General features: G+C 46.7%; 2 protein-coding genes and 1 long non-coding RNA gene across 9 annotated transcripts in view; 2 read left to right on the top strand and 1 right to left on the bottom strand.

Annotated features, from left to right (window-relative positions):
- Positions 1–1593, bottom strand: part of LOC121915624 — a 23016-nt gene extending 21423 nt beyond the window's left edge. Inside the window, exons 1-2 of one of the 3 annotated variants that reach the window (XR_006100725.1) lie at positions 1238–1593; positions 304–419 (exon numbers count right to left, since the gene is read on the bottom strand). This is a non-coding gene — a long non-coding RNA (uncharacterized LOC121915624). Of the gene's footprint in view, positions 1–303; positions 665–1237 lie in introns of those variants that run through there. The other 2 variants (XR_006100724.1, XR_006100723.1) reach the window with 2 other exon arrangements.
- A 229-nt stretch (positions 1594–1822) lies between these two features.
- Positions 1823–16418, top strand: SF1 (splicing factor 1). 5 transcript variants are annotated; one of them, XM_042439981.1, is made up of 13 exons: positions 1823–2419; positions 4936–5064; positions 7514–7589; positions 10192–10344; positions 11186–11275; positions 11443–11626; positions 12629–12744; positions 12830–12937; positions 13131–13311; positions 13736–14024; positions 14219–14270; positions 14393–14551; positions 15112–16418. In XM_042439981.1, exons 1-13 carry the CDS (start codon positions 1882–1884, stop codon positions 15353–15355), a joined length of 2319 nt encoding a protein of 772 aa, XP_042295915.1. In that variant the 5' UTR covers positions 1823–1881; the 3' UTR covers positions 15356–16418. The 5 variants fall into 5 exon arrangements, with proteins under 5 accessions (XP_042295915.1, XP_042295913.1, XP_042295914.1 ...); XM_042439979.1 differs by having other exon boundaries at positions 14214–14270; XM_042439980.1 differs by having other exon boundaries at positions 14214–14270; positions 14393–14555.
- The window catches only part of PYGM (glycogen phosphorylase, muscle associated), a 35178-nt gene continuing 22329 nt past the window's right edge, over positions 7367–20215 (top strand). The window contains exons 1-2 of the mRNA XM_042439978.1: positions 7367–7378; positions 12904–12906. The gene's annotated coding sequence lies outside the window, so the exon portion shown is untranslated. The remainder of the gene's footprint in view (positions 7379–12903; positions 12907–20215) is intronic.

Here is a 20215-nt window from a genome sequence, read left to right as displayed (position 1 = left end):
CCCTGGCCAACATATTTAGCATTGAGGGACAATGAGGGTTGTCCTCAGACTGCAAATCCCAGCAGTCCCTGGCCAACATATTTAGCATTGAGGGACAATGAGGGTTGTCCTCAGACTGCAAATCCCAGCAGTCCCTGGCCAACGATTTAGCATTGAGGGACGATGAGGGTTGTCCTCTGGCCAGCATATTTAGCAATGAAGGATGATGTATATGATGTTCCATATGCATTAATGGAATATACACCTACATAAACCTTGGAGATGGGACCCACAACTAAACGTGACATTATGTTTCATGTACACCTTATGCGCATGGAATCACAGGCCCATTTGTGTGTCTTCTTGGTAGTCAATGGTATCCTCCAGCCCCAAATCTCCAATGAATTGGTTTTCTTCCCATCTGCTTTCTTCTTCCAGACCTTGGGGATGAAGAAACCAATGGCTCAGTTGCGCATCTTTGCTATTTAGGATCTTGTCCAGTTCTTCCCTTTCTTAGTCTTCTTCGTATTTCTTGACTGGTTTCCATTTTAATCAGTGTTTTGTTACAAGTTGCAGGGAACTCTTTAATGGGAACTTAACCTGTACTGACAATGTTAGGGCCAAAGTATATAGTAATACATTAATATAATACATTATATTAATGTATTACTGTATATTTATATACACATACATATATAATACAACTTAATGTATTATACACACACACACACACACACACTAATGTATTATACAATGTAATGTGTTATATACTATATATTTACATTATATTAATGTATTATAATACAACATATATACTATATAATATATAGTATATAATATATAATACATTAAATTGTAATATAATACTATATATATATATTGTATTACAATTTAAAGTATTATATATTATATATACACATTGTAATACAATGTAATGTATTATATACTCTATATATACACACACACATAGTAATAAAATACAATGTATTCTATACTATATATATAGTATTGTATTACAATTTAATGTAATATATATATATATATATATATATTAATATTAATGTATTGTAATATAATTTAGTGTATTATATATATGTATACACACACAGTAATATAATACCATGTATTGTATTACATATATAGTATTGTATTAGTTTAATGTATTATATATATATATATATATATATATATATAGTATTAATGTATAGTAATATAATTTAATGTATTATATACTATATCTATATAGATATATACACACACAGTAATATAATTATGTGTTAAAACTGGGTTAATTCTGCATTGTAAATATAGGCCCCTCAGTGCCCAAACTCCCATGAGCCTCTTGGACCCATCAGCTCCGTCCGCCAATCGCCATCGAGATCTCTTGGTTAGAGAGAACGTGGGCCAATCAAATCCTCTGTTACATCTCTGCTTAATTCGACGCCCAATGGGAGCCAAAGGTTGCGTTGACGTCACTCTCGAGAAAGTCTGCGTGCTTCTCTAATGTCCGCTCCGCCAACGCAGAAAAAGCTCTCGAGGAGACAGGTCGTGTGGCCGGAGGAAAAAAACCCCATCGTGATTAACCAATCCCGGCACTCCGTCCCGCCCCCTCCGTCTCGTCTCGCGCTACTTTCTCCCTCTTGTCCCCGCCCACCGTGCTAATTAACCAATAGGCCTTCGAGTTACTTCAGGTTCCTTTTGACGGACGGCGGCGCCACCCAACCTGCTTTGAGAAGCGAGGTTGCCCAATGGGCGCGCGAGAAACGCGACGGACAGCGAAGGCGTCCAATGAGCGGTCGGAAAACCGTGACGGACGCGCGAGGGCGCCAATGGGACGTCGAGGGCCTCTGTGAGGGGAGGAAAAAAAAGGGGGCCTACGTCGTGGAAGTTTCCCGAGCGTCTATGGCGACTGGAGCGAACGCGACGCCGCTGGGGAAGCTCCATCCGCCGCCGCCTCCTCCTCCGGTGCCGGGCAAAACCGGATACCCGCTCCCTCCTCCTCCGCCTCCGCCTCCGCTAGTGATGCAAGGGCCTCCTCCGCCGCCTCCTCCGCCTCCGGGCCCCGCTCAGGCCCAGCCCCAGCCGGCCATCCCCAGCCTCATGGCCGCCGCGGCCGCAGCCTTCCCCTTCGCCGCCCTGCCGCCTCCTCCTCCTCCTCCGCCACCTCCACCTCCGCCGCCCCCGCAGCAGCCGCAGCCCCAGCCGCCCTCGGCGCAACCGCAGCCCCAGCAGCCGCAGCAGCAGCAGCAAGGGCCGCCTTACGGCCAGTACCGCTTCCCTTCTCCCCCGCCGCCCCAGCAGCCGCCGCCGCAAACCCAGCAGCAGCCTCAGCCTCCCTTGGCCCTCGAACACCAGCAGCAGCAACAGGCCCAGCACCTCCTCCTCCACCAGCAGCAGCAGCAGCAGGATGAGGGAGGCCAAGCCGGGGCTGGGAACCAAGGCAAGCCCATGGAGAGGCCTTAAAGCAAAGGACAGGACTTTGCCCAGAGGGAATGAATGATAGGGGAAGGCTTGCCCTGTAGGGAGACATTGGCCCCATAGAGGATGATAGGGGAATATTAGCCCCATAGAGAAAGTTTGGGGAATGTTTACCCATAGGGAAACATTGGAAAATAGTTGCCCCGTAGGGAGACATTGGGGGGATATTGGCCCCATAGAGGATAATAGGGGAATGGTTGCCCCATAGGGAAACAATGGAGGGATATTGGCCATAGAGGATAATAGGGGAATGGTTGCCCATAGAGGATAATAGGAGAATATTAGCCCCATAGGGAATAACAGGAGAAGGCTTGCCCATAGGGAAACAATGGGGGGACATTGGCCATAGAGAATAATAGGGGAATGGTTGCCCCATAGAGGATAATAGGGGAAGGGTTGCCTGTTGGGGGATATTTTCCTCATAGGGAAACATGGGGAATACTTTGCCATAGAGAATCATAGGGGAATGCTTGCCCATAGGGAGACATTGGGGGATATTAGCTCCATAGAGGATAACAGAATACTCACTCATAGGGAATCATTGGAGAATATTTGCCCATAGGGAAACTGCCCATAGAGAATCATTGGGGGGTATTTACTCCTTAAGGAGACATTGGGGAGTGCTTGTCCATAAGGAAAGATAGGCGAAGGCTTGCCCATAGGGAATCAATGGGGAATACTTGCTCATAAGTCTCACAAATTGTAATGCAATGAAAGGTTTGAACAATGGGAATGGGCAGGATTTGGGGTTTTGCGGAGGAAGCCAATGGTGGCCTTAATGCTGCCTTCTGGTATCTGCGTAAATTTCATCTCTGTCCTTCAGACGCGTTTTGCTGTGGCTTGTGTTCGGAGGAAGCGTTCTGCCACCTGAGTCTATTTCCTCCTGGTCGGTTCTTAGTTGCGCTCGGACAGAAAGCGTTGGCACCTGATAACACAGCGTCAGATGCACTGTTTGCTCACCTACGAGAAATACCCCAAGACAGTCAATACGGAGGGCCAACGGCACTTGTCCCTCCCTATTCGCTAGGGTTAGCGGCACAGGACCCCCGTCAATATGGAAACGCCACAAATAACAGACACCATGTTTTCACCTGAGAGGATGCCTCTCTAGGAATCTCTATAGGTCCTCCAGGGCAACTCTGTGGTCAACCTCCGACAGACACTGACCATAAAACGACGCTGGAGGAGCTACAAAGGCCTAGTAGAGTGTCCTCTCTGGGAATCTCTAGGTCTTTCAGGGCCACCTTTAGTTAAAGCTGACCATAGAGTTGCTCTGGAGGAGGACCTGGATATTCCTAGAGAGAACCTATGAATCAAATCCGTGAATACTCAGAGCTGCAAATATGAGTGGGTGAGTGCACTTACACAGAGTCGTACAAGGATGTCTTTGTTGGTATTTGGTACTGCCAGCCGTATTGTTTCTCCATGCTGGTAAATCTTGAAGGCACTTATCACTAAAAAGGGTAGGAGAAAGGCCACCAAGATTACTAAAATGAGAACAGCCAGGGATCATTCCCCCAAGTGTTGGCAGCAGCCGGCCTCTGTCTGGGGTCTGCCCTGGTAGTAGACGATGAAAGGCCCCCATCTGTGCCTAATTTTGGCCCCTCCATCGGAGCCTCAGCTCCAGAGGCAGCTCTTGCCTTGCCTTCCAGCCAAGAGCAAGCCCTTGTGTGCCTCCCACCTTCCGCGGTTCAAGCTCTGCCTGGCAGTTCTGTGACGTCTCACAACGGGGGAGAAGAAAGCATAAGCACAAGAGCAACGCCTGATGGAATTGTATCACTTCTTAGACATTGTTCTCTTTGCTTCATCGTTTAGATAAAGTGGTCCCCAGTGATTCCCTATGGGCAAGTAATCCCCATGATTCTCTATGCCACAGTCAGTGAAGAATACTTGCCCATAGAGAATCAGGGGACAAGTATTCCCCAATGTTTCCTTATGGGCAAGTATTTCCTATGCTTCCCTATGGGCAAGTATTCCCCAGTGACTCCCTATGGATAAATAATTCCCATGATTCTCTCTGCCCCAATCATTGGAGAATCCTTGCCCATAGAGTCTTTAAGAAAGTAGGAAGAGTTTATTCCTGACGTTTCTCTGAAGATGCCAAAGCCACAGATGCTGGCGAAACATCAGGAATAAACTCTTCTAGAACATGGCCACATCGCCCCAAAAAGCCTATGGATGCTGAGTATGAAAGCCTTTGACTTCCTGTAGTAGCTTTTTAATGGCAATTGGAGTGGGATGGACATAAGAACAACGGTTATACAGTACTTGAGCAGCCCCAGGTTTATGGCATGTAGTTGGGCAATGTTAATTCTGGTGTCAGGTGCCACAATAAACTACAGTGCCCAGGATTCCCTAGCCCTGAGCCAGGGCAGTTAAAGCAGTCTCAGACTGGATTTGTTTTGGACCTCTGTCTGGACACAAGCGCAGCCTTGCCGGCTGTAACGGTTCCTATAAAGAGGCGTAATGTGTTTGCAGATTATCCTAATAAGAAACGGAAGAGGAGCCGGTGGAACCAAGACACCATGGATCAGAAGACGGTCATCCCGGGAATGCCCACCGTCATCCCTCCTGGCCTCACGCGGGAACAAGAGAGAGCTTATATAGGTAAGCCCTTGTTCTGTCCTTCCATGCCTTCAGGTCAGCCCTGATCCAGAGACTGTTCTTGACTGTTGTGCGTTCAAGGCCTGCTCAGGGTTTGCTTTATCGTGGCCTTGCTAGCAGACGACACTTAGAAAGAAGAGTCCCTTTTGAATCTGTATTGTTTGGAAGCCTCTTTCACAGTAGGGATATTTTGCAGTGGCACATTATAACCTAATAACCATGGTTCCCTTCTCATCTTTATGACGTTGCTAATGCTAATTGTTCAGAGTTAAAACATGAGCCTCGGAGGTGGCGAAGATGGTTGGCGCAACTGAATAGAAGGGAAAGTGTCCTAACCTCTGTGTTTTTTATTTGTTTATTTATTATCATCGTTATTTTTGAGATCACCAAATACTTGAGGTTGGGTTAACATTAGGCTCTGCAGTCAATGGACACCGTTTTGCTTTGAAAGGGATATACTGCTTGGTTCTGTAAGCATTAATGGTGTTGAGTTGGGGAAACTGGGAATGTTATGGTACTGCATATGGGAATGAACAGAAACTGTTTACTACTTGTAATACAAAGTGAAGTGTGGATGTCTTTCTTTATCTGTGAATGTTGATTGCTGCTCAGAGCCAGACTCTTCTAGGATGCTGTGTCTCATTGTCATTTGCACATATATCTTAACATCGAGAGAAGACAGTTGCTCCTTTCTCGTGCATCAATCACTGAGAATTTTGATATGTAACACTCCCCTATCCATAGAGAGCCCAAAAAAACCCCCAGATTAAGGAACAGTTCCTAATGTTGGACCATTGGATTTGGAGATGCAGTTCTGTCTTTAAAAGTAACCATCCTGATGTATTGCCTGTCGAGTGGCTCTGCCAGACCCATGCGGCTTGAAAGAGCTCCGTCCAAACGGAGAGAGCCTGGTCAGAATTCTCAGTCTGTGCAAAGAGACGAGGGCTTTGCCTGCTTTACTACCTGGAGTTGCAACCCTCAGCTTAACTGGATAAGTAAGGGGAGGATAGTGGTGTGGCCTACAACGAACCAAAGGACTCTGTGGCAAAGGTACACGTACATCTGTAGTAAGTGGGATTTGTGTGTGTGTGTGTGAGAGAGAGAGGCAACTACCAAATACCTGTGGAAACAGTAATGAACAACTTCAGGGACGAGCCGTCTGCAAACCGACAGAAACATTTCAAAATGTATTTTGTAATACAAAACGTATTCTTTGTTTTGCTGTTGTTAAAGAACATATTCCATAATAAAATGTCTATTTTGAGAGCCAGACTTTGAAACGGAGCCCGAAAGTTTAGCATACTGTACTCCGTAGGGGTCTGAATATGATACTGCGACTGTGCCATCGCATTAGGCTTTTGGTCAAGGAGAAGTAATGCTGTGTTTCTTTTTGTGTGTGTGAAAGCTCAGTGAAATGGAGGGAGCGTCTGTTCTTCTCCTGCCCAAAAGAAGTCATTCCTATATATCTATATATGGTGAATCTCTCATGCATATGGATGTAGGTGTACCTTTGCTGCAGAGTGGTTTGGGTTGCAACCCGCAAGCCATATTCTCCAGAGTGGCTTGCCAGATGTCGGTGGGACTGGAACAAAAGCCGCCTCGGGGCAAGGCGCTTCAGGCCTGCATCCCAAACCAGCTTTTGTTCTGACGCTCTCCACTAGCTGAGCAGATACAGATTACCTGGGGGACTCCCTTGGATGCACCAGGGTCAAAATACTATATTATCTGGGGTCTTAAAAAACACAAGTGCTTAATGCTTGACATCTGTTAGTCCTGCATTTGGGGATTCTGGGCATGTGTGCAGAATTGGGTAGAGCACATAAAGGTTTTTGCATAACAATATATTTTAGCATCCAGTGTTTGTCACTTAGCAGAGGGTCACACTGTGTGTGTGTGTGTGTGTGTGTGTATATATATATATATATTATATGTAGAAGGATGCTCTGTAAGCCATAGTCTCAAGACTATTGACTCCTGCTAAACTGGTATGAAATGTGGCATTTCTTAAAAAGCCCAGTCTCTAATTGGCTTGTACAGTTATAACATACAAGATTGTACTTACGTTTCCAAGAAATACCAATCTGCGTTGCCCTCGCTTCCTGCCCTTGTCCACTACCAGTTCTAGCAAGTCAGAATGGTTATCTTTCAATGGCTCACAATTCAGAAACATGAGGCGTGTTTCCCCCTTAACTCTCACCTGAATGCTTTGCTTCCTGATGAACCATGATTTCTGAAGACTTGCTAGAAATAAGAAGGGTCTTTTCTGGATTCCTGTTTGAAGGTATCTGACTGACATGACATTGTAGGCTCTCCCGATGTTTATGTTGACGTATCAGTCGTCCCTTGCAAATTCTCCAAGTTCTTCATGCTTTGATGTTGAGATTTGAGATGTTTTTTGGTAACATTGTCTTTTTTTCCATCCTTTTTTCTTTCCTAACCTGGTTTCTTCCAGTGCAACTGCAGATAGAAGACCTGACTCGCAAACTGCGCACAGGAGACCTGGGCATCCCCCCTAACCCTGAGGACAGGTTGGGAAACAGTTTTAACCAGCTGACAGTAACACTTTTTACCTTTTTCAATACATTTTTTGGTGGCATCGTAATGTCAGTTCAATGAGGTTCCTTCCTTTATGAAATGTCTCCACTGGTCCGATGTGACAGATAGTCGCTGAGGTCTTATTGTTAGGGAAGTATGGAGCCAGAAAGGGATCCTCGGTGTGGGGTTTTCAAGCCTGCCTAGGCTGTAATTATTAACTCGATTTAAAGGGGGGGGGGATGGTGGCCAAACTAATTTTAACATGGTCTTGGGCAAGTGTCCAGAGGTCTTTCTCACAGGTTCACACTGAGGCGTCCTCAGCACAAGTCGCTGAGTCTGAGCAACCTGGGAACCTTTTTTTTCCTGACCGCTGGTTTTGCAATACTTTTCCAAACGGTGGCTGATCATGGTTTTTTAAAACCAGATGGGTACTAACCAGTTTCTTTGGGAGCAGCTCCTACACAGCGGCGGCCAATACCTTGGGAGTTGGGGCCCAGAGCACTACTGCGCTCCAAAGCGTGCAGAAGTGGACACTTGTGGTTTTGCTGGGCTTCAGTGTCCTCCAACAAATTGGCTTGTGAACCTTAATTTCTTTATAGCTGGGAGATGTTGTGTTATAGCATGTTGCACAACTCGAAAAACTAGTTTTAGCCCTTCACCGTAAAAATCCCTCTTCTCCTTAAATTCAAGCCTCTTGAAACCACAATTCTAGGCAGTAAATAGATATTGGTGACACTGCCAAGGCTTGCAAGAAACATTTAAAGCACAGCTTTTAGGCATGACATTGCCCGTTTCAGCTCCAAAAAACAGCTGAGGAACGCCTTTTTATTAACCATAACATTGAGGTTTTAGGATAAACCCGATAGGTGAACTTGTATTTGGTGGCAATAGATTTACATACTATTTGTGACTGATAAGAATGAAATGCCGGGGGGAACCTAACAGGTGAATGGGTGGTTAATGCAGAACAAGGGGTTGCAATTACTGTCTTGTCTTGTATCTATCAAACGCTTATTTGTACAGCCCTTTCATGGAATGAGACCATACTGGTTAAAAGACCTGATAATGATTAATATCCAGTAGAAATGATACAGTTCTCTCACCTAACTTTCAAAAAGGACAACTTTCAGCTGCGGAAGGCATGAAATGGTTAGCTTGAAACTCTTTCTTAAGGTCTTAACCTTGGAACCAAATCACCGTATTAATTTAACAGGTCTCTCTGTGTTTAAAAGGATCTACTAAGCTAGTGGCTGAGTTTATATTTTTAAAACGGCTAGTAAATGTGGACTATGGGGACGAAAACGGTTCACGTTTGCTGTGGGGCTGCAAGGCCTTCTCAGGTCCTAGAAACGGAGGTGTAATTTAGTCGCGATCACTCCTTACCAAACCTGACCTTTTTTTTGGTTTCATATTCTTGTGTTAACTATTCGCTTCAGGCTGAGAAGACATTGGGATTCAACTGACTCTAACCAATCCTTTAACCAGCTAGGAAGAAAGATTGTCTAATTTAAAAACAAAACCCCGGGTTTAGTTTTCTGGTTACTTCACGGATGTATTATTATTTTTTAATAACATGACCAATATCTCTTCCCTTCTTGCAGCTGACTCTAAAATTTTTATTTCAATCTGTTTTGGAGAGAGAAAAACATATATATCCATAAACTTAAGCACAGTTCTAAGAGTGTTGCTTTTTTTACCGCAAGTGCAGATGTGGTAAAACTATATTGACTCTTTTTCATTATCATTACTATTATTATTTTGGACCCAAAAGAAAATTAGGTATAACATTTTTGTCTGTTAGAGCCTCTGCTTTCTGGGAGCCTAAACCTGACGGAGAAAGCCGGTCTGTCTCTTATTGGTTTACCAGCCCAGACTGCAGCCTGAGGAACGGTGGGCTCTTGTTCAGCTTGGACCCACCCCAGCTATATATATATATCTCTAACTCTTAAGCACAGTGAACAGGTTCAGTCGGCCTCGGTGCAGCCAGCAAAGTGGAGGTAAAGCCAGGACAGAAGCCTTGACCCGTCCACGCGGTGCCAGTGAAAAATAGGACTTTAAGAGTTCGACAGAAGCTTAACCTGTCTTGTTACTTTTCTGATTATTAAAAAAGCTCAGAGTTAACCTGAATAATTCTTTATTGATTTACCTCCTCCTCCTCCTCCTGCGCCAGGGATCTTTCTAAATGTTTGCCTCCGTGGAATAATGAAGTTGGAAAGTTTGTTCTCTGTGTGAATCAACTTTCTCCATCTTCCCTGCCCCTCTCCCCCGTTTTTGAACAACAGGCACACTCATGGCAGAGCTGTTTGTCATGGCTGTGTGTATATGACCCCCTCGCTCTCCTTTCTGCACCCCTTTTCCCTCAATAAAACACCCCAGTTTCTCCCCCCCCCCTTCCTGGTAGCAGGCAGTGGTTTGCTACAGCTGCCTTGTCCATGTGATATTAACAGGCATGAGTGAGCTTACACCTTCTTTTCCTATGGTCTCTTTAATTTTGTTTTTTTCTAAATTGCACTAGAATTTGAGGGGAGCCTGTACTTAATAAGTGGCCGGAAAGCTCAGCCGCACGAGAAGTCATTGGGGGTTATTGTTCCTCAGGTCTCCTTCTCCCGAGCCCATATACAACAGTGAGGGGAAACGCTTGAACACCCGCGAGTTCCGCACCCGCAAAAAGCTGGAGGAAGAGAGACACAACCTGATAACGGAGATGGTGGCGCTCAATCCGGACTTCAAGCCCCCGGCTGATTACAAGTAAGTTCAGGGAATGGAGAGGAGACCCACGTAGGTGGGCTTTGCCTTCTCCATTAACTTGTGCTTGCTTTAATTTGGAATAAGGAAACTTAACTATTCAGGAAACTAATAGCATTTGGAAGTAACACCATCAGAAAAGTTAAGAATAAAAGTAATAAATAGTATTTTTAAGAAGAGTTGATCATTGAGCAGTGTTAAAAATCAAATGGCATTGGAAGGTATTAGAGAGAATTAAGAGGTTAACACTAAGTCACCTGAAAACAGTTACAAAGGCTGCCTCAGGTAGTAGGTTGTCCCAAAGGCAAGCTGTAAAAATTGTGCTCTGTGTTGCCACCCACTTCATCCCAGAAGGTGAAGTTACTCAGAGCAGGATTTGGGAAATCTCACATGCTCTTGTTCGGCTCACACGAGAAGAGGTGATCATTCACATACCTCTAGCTAAGCCTTAAAATTACTACCAACACTTTGGAAACAAGTTGGAAGACACTGTAGTTCTTTAACTGCTGCCGAGTATGTAGTCTATCTTCTGAACTAGTTAACAGTGTGGGCCTTGCATTTTGAACCAGTTGACATTTCCAGGGTGCTTTTAGAAGTAATCTAATAATCTAGTGTAGTTGATTAACAGTGTCCAGGTTTCATTCAAGAGAGGCACCCAAACAGCATAACGGCTTAATAGTCATTTACACATTAAACATTCTGTATTGTAACAGGTGTCTCTTCCAGAGCTTTGAGAGCGCTGCCATATGGTCTTGGTCTTTAATTATTTCCTACAGTTAGATATGAGTATGTATTTTTGTTGGGGTGTGGGCAACTAAATCTTGATATTTGCTGTCCTTTGCAGACCTCCAGCAACTCGAGTGAGTGATAAAGTGATGATCCCACAAGATGAATATCCAGAAATAAACTTTGTTGGGCTTCTGATTGGACCCCGGTAAGATTGTTGTTGGGAGATTTCTCATTGTTTAAGTATTTCATCACTAAATTTCTTCCTAGTTCTAGATTGTTAGCCAAAATAGTTCTTTTTTACTTCTGAAGACAAAGTTTCAGAGCTTTGGTTGTCTGGTAAAAACATTTGGCTTTTCCTTTTTCTCTCTCCAGAGGGAATACCCTGAAGAACATTGAGAAGGAATGTAATGCCAAGATTATGATCAGAGGCAAAGGGTCTGTAAAGGAAGGAAAGGTGGGACGGAAGGATGGCCAGATGCTGCCTGGTGAGGATGAGCCCCTTCATGCTTTGGTCACTGCCAACACCATGGAAAATGTGAAAAAGGCTGTGGAACAGGTATGTGCCAGTTGCTAAGCTCCATATAATGTCAGAGTAGATTCAGAGACCAGAACGTTCATCCATTTGTAGCAAACTAGAAACATGGCAGCTGGCCAGGCCACAAGCATGAACATGAAAGTACTTTCAGCAGAAGCTGCTACGTATTTCTATTTACTTAATTTATATCCTGTTCTGTTATTGAACTGAAGGAGTGGTATATATTGCAGTCCCAGGGGTCTTCCTCTGCAGCCACTGGCAAGGCCTATTTAGATATATCAGAACACCTTTGAGTTCTACCCTGGGATGTCACTGGTGGACTTAACATTCTGTTTCAGGAAACAACATGGTGGAGGGAGGTGTCCAAGGATTCTTCTCTCACCCCAGTACATTTCCTCCCCAAGCCTGTTTGATCAAATGTCAGTCATTGGTGTTAGGTATCAAAGCCCATTGTCCAGTGTGTCTCTGATGTCCAGCTGTCCTCCCTCAAAAGGGGAAGAAACTCTGGGGTAAGCCACCAGTTTGCAAAAGATCGCTGTTGGACAGAATGGTGGTGAGGAATAGAATTGGCCTGGGCTGGAGGAAGAAGAACCCATTCTTGTGCTGGAGAATTGGTGCCCCCTCATTGGGTTAGGTCCTGCGTTGCACACAAGGAACATAATGCTCTGTGCTTGTGCCTTCCCCTCTCTGGCAGATGCCAATGCCTGGGTGATGCTGCTATGCCCCTTAAATGGCTGTTGAAGGAGTACTATCCCAAAGAAGACATATACCAACAGATTTTATCATAGACAGGATTCTGACCATTATCAAATAGCACTGCATAAATATCAGAATCCTGTCAGCTTGCCCATCTACTGATAGCATAAGAATGATTGACCAGATGCCTTTTGGTGAGCAGATTAGTCACAGTTCATCGGTTTCTGAGTGTCCCTTGTTCCTGAAGCCTATTACGCCCCCCAGAAGGTTGGTAAATGAGTTAACTTTCTTGATGCAGAAAAATGTCCTCTCTTTTTCCTTTCCTAGATCCGGAATATTCTGAAACAAGGCATTGAAACGCCGGAGGACCAGAATGACCTGCGTAAGATGCAGCTGCGGGAGCTGGCCCGCCTCAATGGGACGCTGCGTGAGGATGATAACAGGTGAGTGCCAGGTAGGGCGCAGCAATGTGAGAAGGACCTTGCCTCGTGTTACCAGTGGTCCAACCTGATTTCTTTTCTCCTTCAGGATTTTACGCCCATGGCAAAATACAGAGATTCGTACCATCACCAGTACTACGGTGTGTACCAAGTGTGGAGGAGCTGGTCACATAGCATCAGATTGCAAGTTTGCCCGGTAAGCATGAGGCCAGATTATGGGACTGAAATTCCCACCAGTTCCAGCCAGTGCTGAGGGGAGGTGCCACTCAGCAACATTTGGATAGCTATATACTCCCCAGCCCTTCATGACTTTCTTAGAACATGTACTTATTTTCCAGTGTAATATGGTGAGTGTTGTCTCATTCTCTCACTGCCTTGTCCCACTTCAGGCCTGGAGATCCCCAGTCAGCACAGGACAAAGCACGCATGGACAAGGAATATTTGTCCCTGATGGCCGAGCTGGGAGAAGCTCCTGTCCCAGCCTCTGTAGGGTCATCTTCTGGGCCCTCCAACCCACCCCTGCCAAGTGGCCCAAGACCATCAGGGCCAGGAAATAACCAGCCACCTCCTGTGAGTTATGGATATCTTTCATAGTTGGAATGTCTTGGGGCAAGTTGAGTGTCAGTGAGTCAGCTATGTATATGTTGGGAAGAGAATAGTAGAATTGGATGGGCCTGAGGTCTCTGGTAGGATACCCGTGAGAAAGGTTGACTAGGGCCTGAGGCCTTTGGTGCTGAATGGGAGTAAGTTCATATATTTGAGGACAGAAGAAGAGCATCCTTGTTCATCTACAAAGTCAGGCTTGAGTAATGCTTTAGGGAGTGGATTGGGTCAGGGGATGCGAGGGCAGCTGGGAGGTCAATGGAAAGGATAAAAGGGTATTGCTTATCAGTATCAAAAGGCTGTCTTTCCCCTTGTGCATAGCCTCCACAAGCGGTCCCCTTCCTCACTTGTTCTTGGCATGGTGCCTTGTAACCAGTCTGTTTCTTCTTAGAACCGTCCACCGTGGATGAACTCCGGCCCCTCTGAGAACCGACCGTTCCATGGCATGCATGGTGGAGGTGGCGGTGGTGGAGGTGGAGGAGGAGGCGGCGGTGGCGGCGGTGGACCCGCAGGGCCTGGTGGCCCCCACAATTTCCCCCACCCCATGTCAAATATGGGGGGACATGGAGGTCACCCAATGCAGCACAACCCCAATGGCCCTCCACCTTGGATGCAACCTCACAATCCACCCATGAACCAGGGACCACATCCTCATGGCCCCCCAGGCCCCCACCACATGGGTGAGTACAATCTAGAACCTTTATGAGGGTCTCTTCCAAGATGGGGAGTGGGAAGGCTTGGTTGGTTTGTGTTGGCTGGGCTAATGTGGAAGGCCTTCCTCAGTTGCAATGGCAGGCTTGGTAAGAAATAAATGCTGGGGCTGGCTTGTTCTAACCGTTGTTAAGGCTATGGTCTCTCATTCCCTTAAGATCAGTACCTGGGCAATGCGCCAGTGGGCTCTGGGGTCTATCGCCTCCAAGGAAAAGGTGAGTGTCTTGTGGGGTGGGGTGGGGTGGGGGGGAATATGTATTGAGAGATGCTGTGAGGAAGGGCAAGCACCCTCCCAGACACTGCTGAATGGGCTTTTCTGTGCCTCTGACCTTGGCAGGTATGATGCCCCCTCCGATGGGTATGATGCCCCCTCCGCCTCCTCCGCCCAGTGGTCAGCCTCCCCCGCCTCCCTCTGGTCCTCTCCCCCCATGGCAGCAGCAGCAACAGCCTCCGCCCCCGCCTCCCAGCAGCAGTACTCCCTTGCCATGGCAGCAAAGTGAGTAAGAGCACTTCCTTTTATTACGCACCTCTGGGACCCTCTGCTGGGCAAGCTAATTGCCAGTTGGCAGCCCTACACCCAGTCCCTTCACTTTTCTTCCTGTCTCTTCTTGTGAAAGGCTGAACTTGGGAGAAGGGCTCTGGAGGGGTCTTGGGCACCTTGCCTAAGAAAACTCCTGTCTTACCTTCAGTCTCATGACTCCTCAAATAGGGTGGACGGCTATAGGTTTTTGTGGGTTTTTTGGGCTATGTGGCCATGTTTTAGAAGAGTTTATTCCTGCCCTATGTGCAGTTTTCCAGTATTTGGGGGGTTGAATTCCTGCCTTGTGGGAAGGGGAGGAGTACACTGTAAGGCCCATCTTTGGCTTGTAGACTAGTTGTGTTATGGATAATGGGAGGAAATGCTGAAAGAAATACTAGTGTGGCTGTGGGTCTAGGAAATTGCTTCTTTGTGGTGTGTGTATGTGTGTGCGGGTGAACTGTTAGTCTGGTTTCTGGAACTTAGAGAGCTCCCTGTGTCTGATCTCTCGGGTGACCTTGTTCTGTATCCTATCCTAGATACGACGACCACCACCACCACGAGCGCTGGCACCGGGGCCATCCCTCCATGGCAGCAGCAGGCGGCGGCAACTTCTACGGGGGCCCCACAGATGCAAGGCAGCCCCTCCATGGTGCCTTTGCCTCCCGGGGTCCAGCCTCCGCTGCCCCCCGGGGCCCCGCCGCCTCCCCCACCCCCGCCTCCTGGCTCCGCGGGCATGATGTACGCCCCGCCCCCTCCCCCGCCTCCCATGGACCCTTCTAACTTTGTCACCATGATGGGGGTGGGGGTGCCAACCTTGCCACCCTTTGGCATGCCCCCTGCTCCCCCGCCACCCCCACCACAGAACTGAAGAATGGTTTTGATCTCTGTCCAGTTGTGTTTCTTGCCGGTGTCGAGCCAGGAATTGTTTGAGGGGAGGGTGAAATTATGAAGCCCAGCCAGGTGTGTGTGAGGGATGTCCCCCTCTCCTTCCCTCTCACACTTCCGTAGAGAGGCTTTAGCCTCTTGTCCAATTCCTCTTTTGGTATCTTGACTGGTGTCCTTCCGTAGCAGAGCCTCCCTTCCCCACCAGGACCCGAGTGCTGAGTCTCCCCTGCCAGCTGGGGGTCTGCCCCATTCTCCTCTAGGGAGAGCGAGGGATTTGTGTGATAGAACTGCTGGGGAATCTCCCACAAAGCTGCCAGGTCCAGCTATGCAACTTGCCCTGCTAGGTGGAACCAATAGCTTTTATTAACCTTCTAGATTTTTAACTTCATCTTGAGACGCCCGTTTTCTATAGCTGGTGTGCTTCTCCACGGTTGGCACTTGTGCCAGCGGAGCTGAAGAAGCAGCGGGCTTTCTTCTATAGAGTTCCCTCTCTGAAATGGAGGCCCCAAGCACCACCCCTGAGCTGGGCTTCACCAGTTCTTTACTTGTTTTATCCCCCTCCCAAGTCATCCTTAGGTGGGAAAGACTAGATTTCTTAAGTTGGGTCTGCCTTTTGAAACCAGGCTTGAACCTTCCCCACCCATTGAATACTTAAAGATGGAAGTCAGCGTCTCCCTCTGTTTAGAAGCCCACTTTGTCTCTCTGTCCATCTGCTTAGAAACTCCCTCTTTTCTTTCTTTTTTTAAAAGCACATCGGAGTGTTTTGTGGTTGGGGTGCCCTCCCGCCCCCCGATTGAATGACTCTTTGTCGACAATGACGTCCATATGTATGTACAATGCTTTCATTCGGTCTCCTGTAACCATTTTCTGAATTGCTTTTTTTCTTCTTTTTTGGTGTGTGTAAGAATAAAAAAACTCAGCAAAGGGGAGGTTCCAATTAAATGCGGCTTTTAAAATAGTCCTTGTATTTCATTTGTGGGGCATGGAGTCTGTCGTTGGCGGTTCATGTCAGTAGGGGGCGGCCAACTTGCACAGTGCCAGCTGGACTTGTCCTGAGAGTGCCCTGGTCAGTCTTTAGGGGCCAGAGTTGCAAAGAATTGGTTTCGTAGTGGTGATGGTTGAGGGCAAACCTATCCTGGGGCAAGATTGGTTCAGAGGACGTTTGCCATTGCATCCTCCTGAGGCTGAGAGAGTATGACTTGCCCAAAGTCACCCAAAGGGTTGGAGCCAGGATTTGAACCCTGGTCTCCGCAGTTGTCCAACGCTCAAAACCACAACTGCACACTGGCTTTGCAAAGGATTATTGGATTTTAAAGTTACTGTCTGTCTAACCGTAGCTTGGTCTATAGAGCCAAAGTGAGATTGGTTTCTAAAACACAGTTCCTAGCATAACCCTTGGGAGGCTGCTGTGTGTGTTTGTGTGTGTGTCTTGTTGGATTGTTCCTCCAGAGATTAGGAAAGGGTGGTGAATCCATGCTGGTGGGTAACCATTGCCACAGCATGAGCTCTTGCTTGGCACCTTGGGAATATGAGTTCTTTCCTCTTCCACTGCATGGAATGGGTGATTTCAACGTCTACAGGTTCAGTCCCCCTTATCCGCAATTCCAAAATACTGTATTCCAAACCCCAAAACCCTTTTCCACGGGAGGTTGGGATGATGAAGCCTTTGCTTTCTGCCGCTAAGATGCACACCAACTTTCTTTCATGCACAACATTATTGAAAAATTACCCTGTATAAAATTGCCTTCAGGCTATTTGTATAAAGGGGAGGCTCAACCTGTGGCATATTTGAGTCTCGGCTCAAGTTAGTACCATTGTGCGCCATCCGAATACAAAAGGGCTGCAACCAAGAACACTCTGTTCTGAGCCTTAAGCCTGTTGTCCTCGGATCACTTTGCCCCTGTTAATGGCATTTGAATTGCCAAGGAATGGCATTCAAAGGCAGGGAGCAAGGAGGGAGAATTACCGTTGCCAAAAAGTGGTGAGCTATTATTTCCCACCAGCTTTGTTTGCTGTTTGGAGGTTGCGTTCTTTGCTTTTCTAGTGTCCTCTGGATCTCGGTTGGGAAGGGGTGTTATGGTGAAAGACTGGCAAAGCTGTTTGGCTGTACATCTTGCCACCATTTCTCCCCTGCAGAGTACGAAGGGTCCCTCCCACTGTTTCCTGCCTCTGTGCCAGGCTTGGAATTTAAATTAGGCAAGAGACAAAGCCCTGGCACATTTCCCTGCGCTTAGATGCCACCTTTCCAAATATTTATCTGTTCACGGACAAACCAGCGCACAACGCTGGATAGGCAGAGGGTGCATTCGATAGCGTACAAAGAAGAAACCAAAAGCCACAATAAAGGGGAATGAGAGCACCTACCTTGCCACCATCGCCTCTTGGTGTACTTATTGTATGCTTGAGCATGTCTGCCATATTACTGATGCACAGGATTGGAAAAATGGATGGGCTTACTAGATAAACTCATAAATTTTGATCAAAAATCAGACCCAAAAACCTTGGTCAGTGTAAATACTGTATTTTAAAAAGGAACCATCTTTTGAAAGGCAAGAACGTAATCTGTCCTTGGAGCACTGACCTTCCTCTACTTTCTCAACCATTCAGCATTTAGTGCAAGCAAAGCTTTGCCTCTTGGAATTTTGTAAGTTCTTTGACTTCATTCTCCTTTCCTTCATCCTTTCAATCCTTCCTTGTATGGCCATAATTTTTACCCTTGACTTATCCATAGTTCATATCAAAGTCCACAATTTTGGCTCCTAAGCCTTCCTTCGATTTGTACCTGGGGTTGACTTATAGTCAAATATCAGTCTTTAGGCTGAGCACAGCAGTTTTGCCTGCTGGGATTTTGTAATTTCTTGGGCATCGTTTTCCTTTCCTTCATCCTTGTGATCCTTTGTTGCTTGCCCCTAAGTTTCATCCTCGACTTATCCACAAGTCGTATCAAAATCCTTAAATTTGGCCCCCAAACCTGCCCTCAACGTATACATGAGGTCAAATAAATAGTCATGTGTATATGTTAGGTCTCCTCACTCCTCAAATGGAGGACTTGGTTCTCCAAAGCAGAAATTTTGGGGAAATTTGTAAGCATCTACATTTCTTTTAGACATGTCCTGGCCTGCAAAACAGGTCAGATTTCACCTTGGGCTGAGTCACCCAATGCTCCTAAGCTTTTATGTCTGACCTTTTGGCAGAGCGTGGAGGAATTTCATTCCATCTTTGCCTTTCCTCATAACTGCTTCGGGCATCAGATTCGGATTCTCATCCGAAATTTAAACACCTCCTGGTGTGAAAGCAGGGGCTAACCAAACAGGACTGTCGCCTTCTCTACCTGCGACAAGCCAGAAACTAAACACTTGGGTGCAATGAGGGTGTCTCCTCGACTCAGAGAGGTTCAGTGTCTGGCTCGACCATCCCAAGTGCAAACACCGGTTGCTTTTCAGCGCATTTGGTCTTCTGTCCGGGAAATTAGGCCACCCAGCTCTCCGACTGTAATAGATTATGCTAAGTAAGCACATTGTGCATAATATCTTCTGACAGTTTGGGGGTAAGAAGCGACGCAGCACTCAAGTTCGTTTTCTCTTTTCCTGATCCGGTTTCTAGGGATGTTCCGAATTTCCCTGGGAATCCAAAAGCGCTGCAGGTGCAAGGAAGGAAACGTGGAGAAAAATCCTGTCACGTTTAAAAATGACCAAGAACCACAGGCGTCAATAGGTAGAGCCCATGATGGGGAGTGGGCTTGAAATGGGGGTGTCCCCCCTGGCGTTTATAGCAGGAGAAAGGAGGCAGTGGAGACACTGAGGAAAGTAGTAGTACTGCGTTGGTCAGGCCTCTCCAGTTCTGGGCACCACAATTCAATGGGCCCCTGGATATAACTGAATCCACATCTGGCTCCCGAATGAATATCTGCCCTTTAAATTGCCCACTGCTTCCAGGGACGGTGTTCTGGCCTCCCATGTTTAGTACCCGTACGTGGCACATGGGACCACAGCTGTCCTCTTACAAGGAGGAACCCAAGGTGTTTCCTTTATCTCGGAGACAATGGAGATGTCGGCGAATCATTCGCTAGATCCAATAAAGAGAAGTCAAGAGTAGGCCAGCTCTTCCCTTGCCCAGCTTGAGGCAGACAGGTGTCATAATCCCCTTACTCCAAGCTCAGCCACAGCTAAATCGAGGTGCTGTTGGCACAAACGGGGCACCGGAGTGCACCTGCAAGACATAAGGTGACCAGCTGTGCCTGTTCAGTGCTCACAGTACATCATTGTCGTCGTCATCATTATTACAGTTGGCCTTCCATAGCCAAAAATATAGAAATCCATATTGACGTTGAAGGTTCCCTCAAAGGTCATCCAGTCCAACCCAACCACTTGGCTTAAGTCAGAACGTCCAGATCTTCAGCATCTGCAATGGATCAAGCCTCTTCTTGAAGACCTGCAGCGAGGAAGATCTCCCCTTCTCTTGCACTGTTGGCTCCCCATGAAACTGCTCTTGCAATGAAAATGCAAAAGGAAAAACTCCTTGAAGTAGACACACGATAGGAGGAATGTACGAGGAAGAACCAGGACTTGCTGGGAGTCTGCAACTTGTCAGGGATGTTTAAGTAGCTAGCTAGCAGAACTACATCTCCCAGTAGGCCATGGTGCCAATAGTGTCCTGAGCTCAACGACTTGAGTGGCAGGACGCTGTGCTAAATACGGTGCAGTCGGTGTCCTGGCCAAGTAACATGACCTTTCTCTGAAAGTCACTGTATTTATA

The sequence above is a fragment of the Sceloporus undulatus genome, chromosome 9 (assembly GCF_019175285.1).
Source record: "Sceloporus undulatus isolate JIND9_A2432 ecotype Alabama chromosome 9, SceUnd_v1.1, whole genome shotgun sequence".
Classification (NCBI taxonomy): domain Eukaryota; kingdom Metazoa; phylum Chordata; class Lepidosauria; order Squamata; family Phrynosomatidae; genus Sceloporus; species Sceloporus undulatus.
The sequence above is the reverse complement of the archived record's forward strand: the minus strand, read 5'-3'. Positions and strand labels throughout refer to the sequence as shown.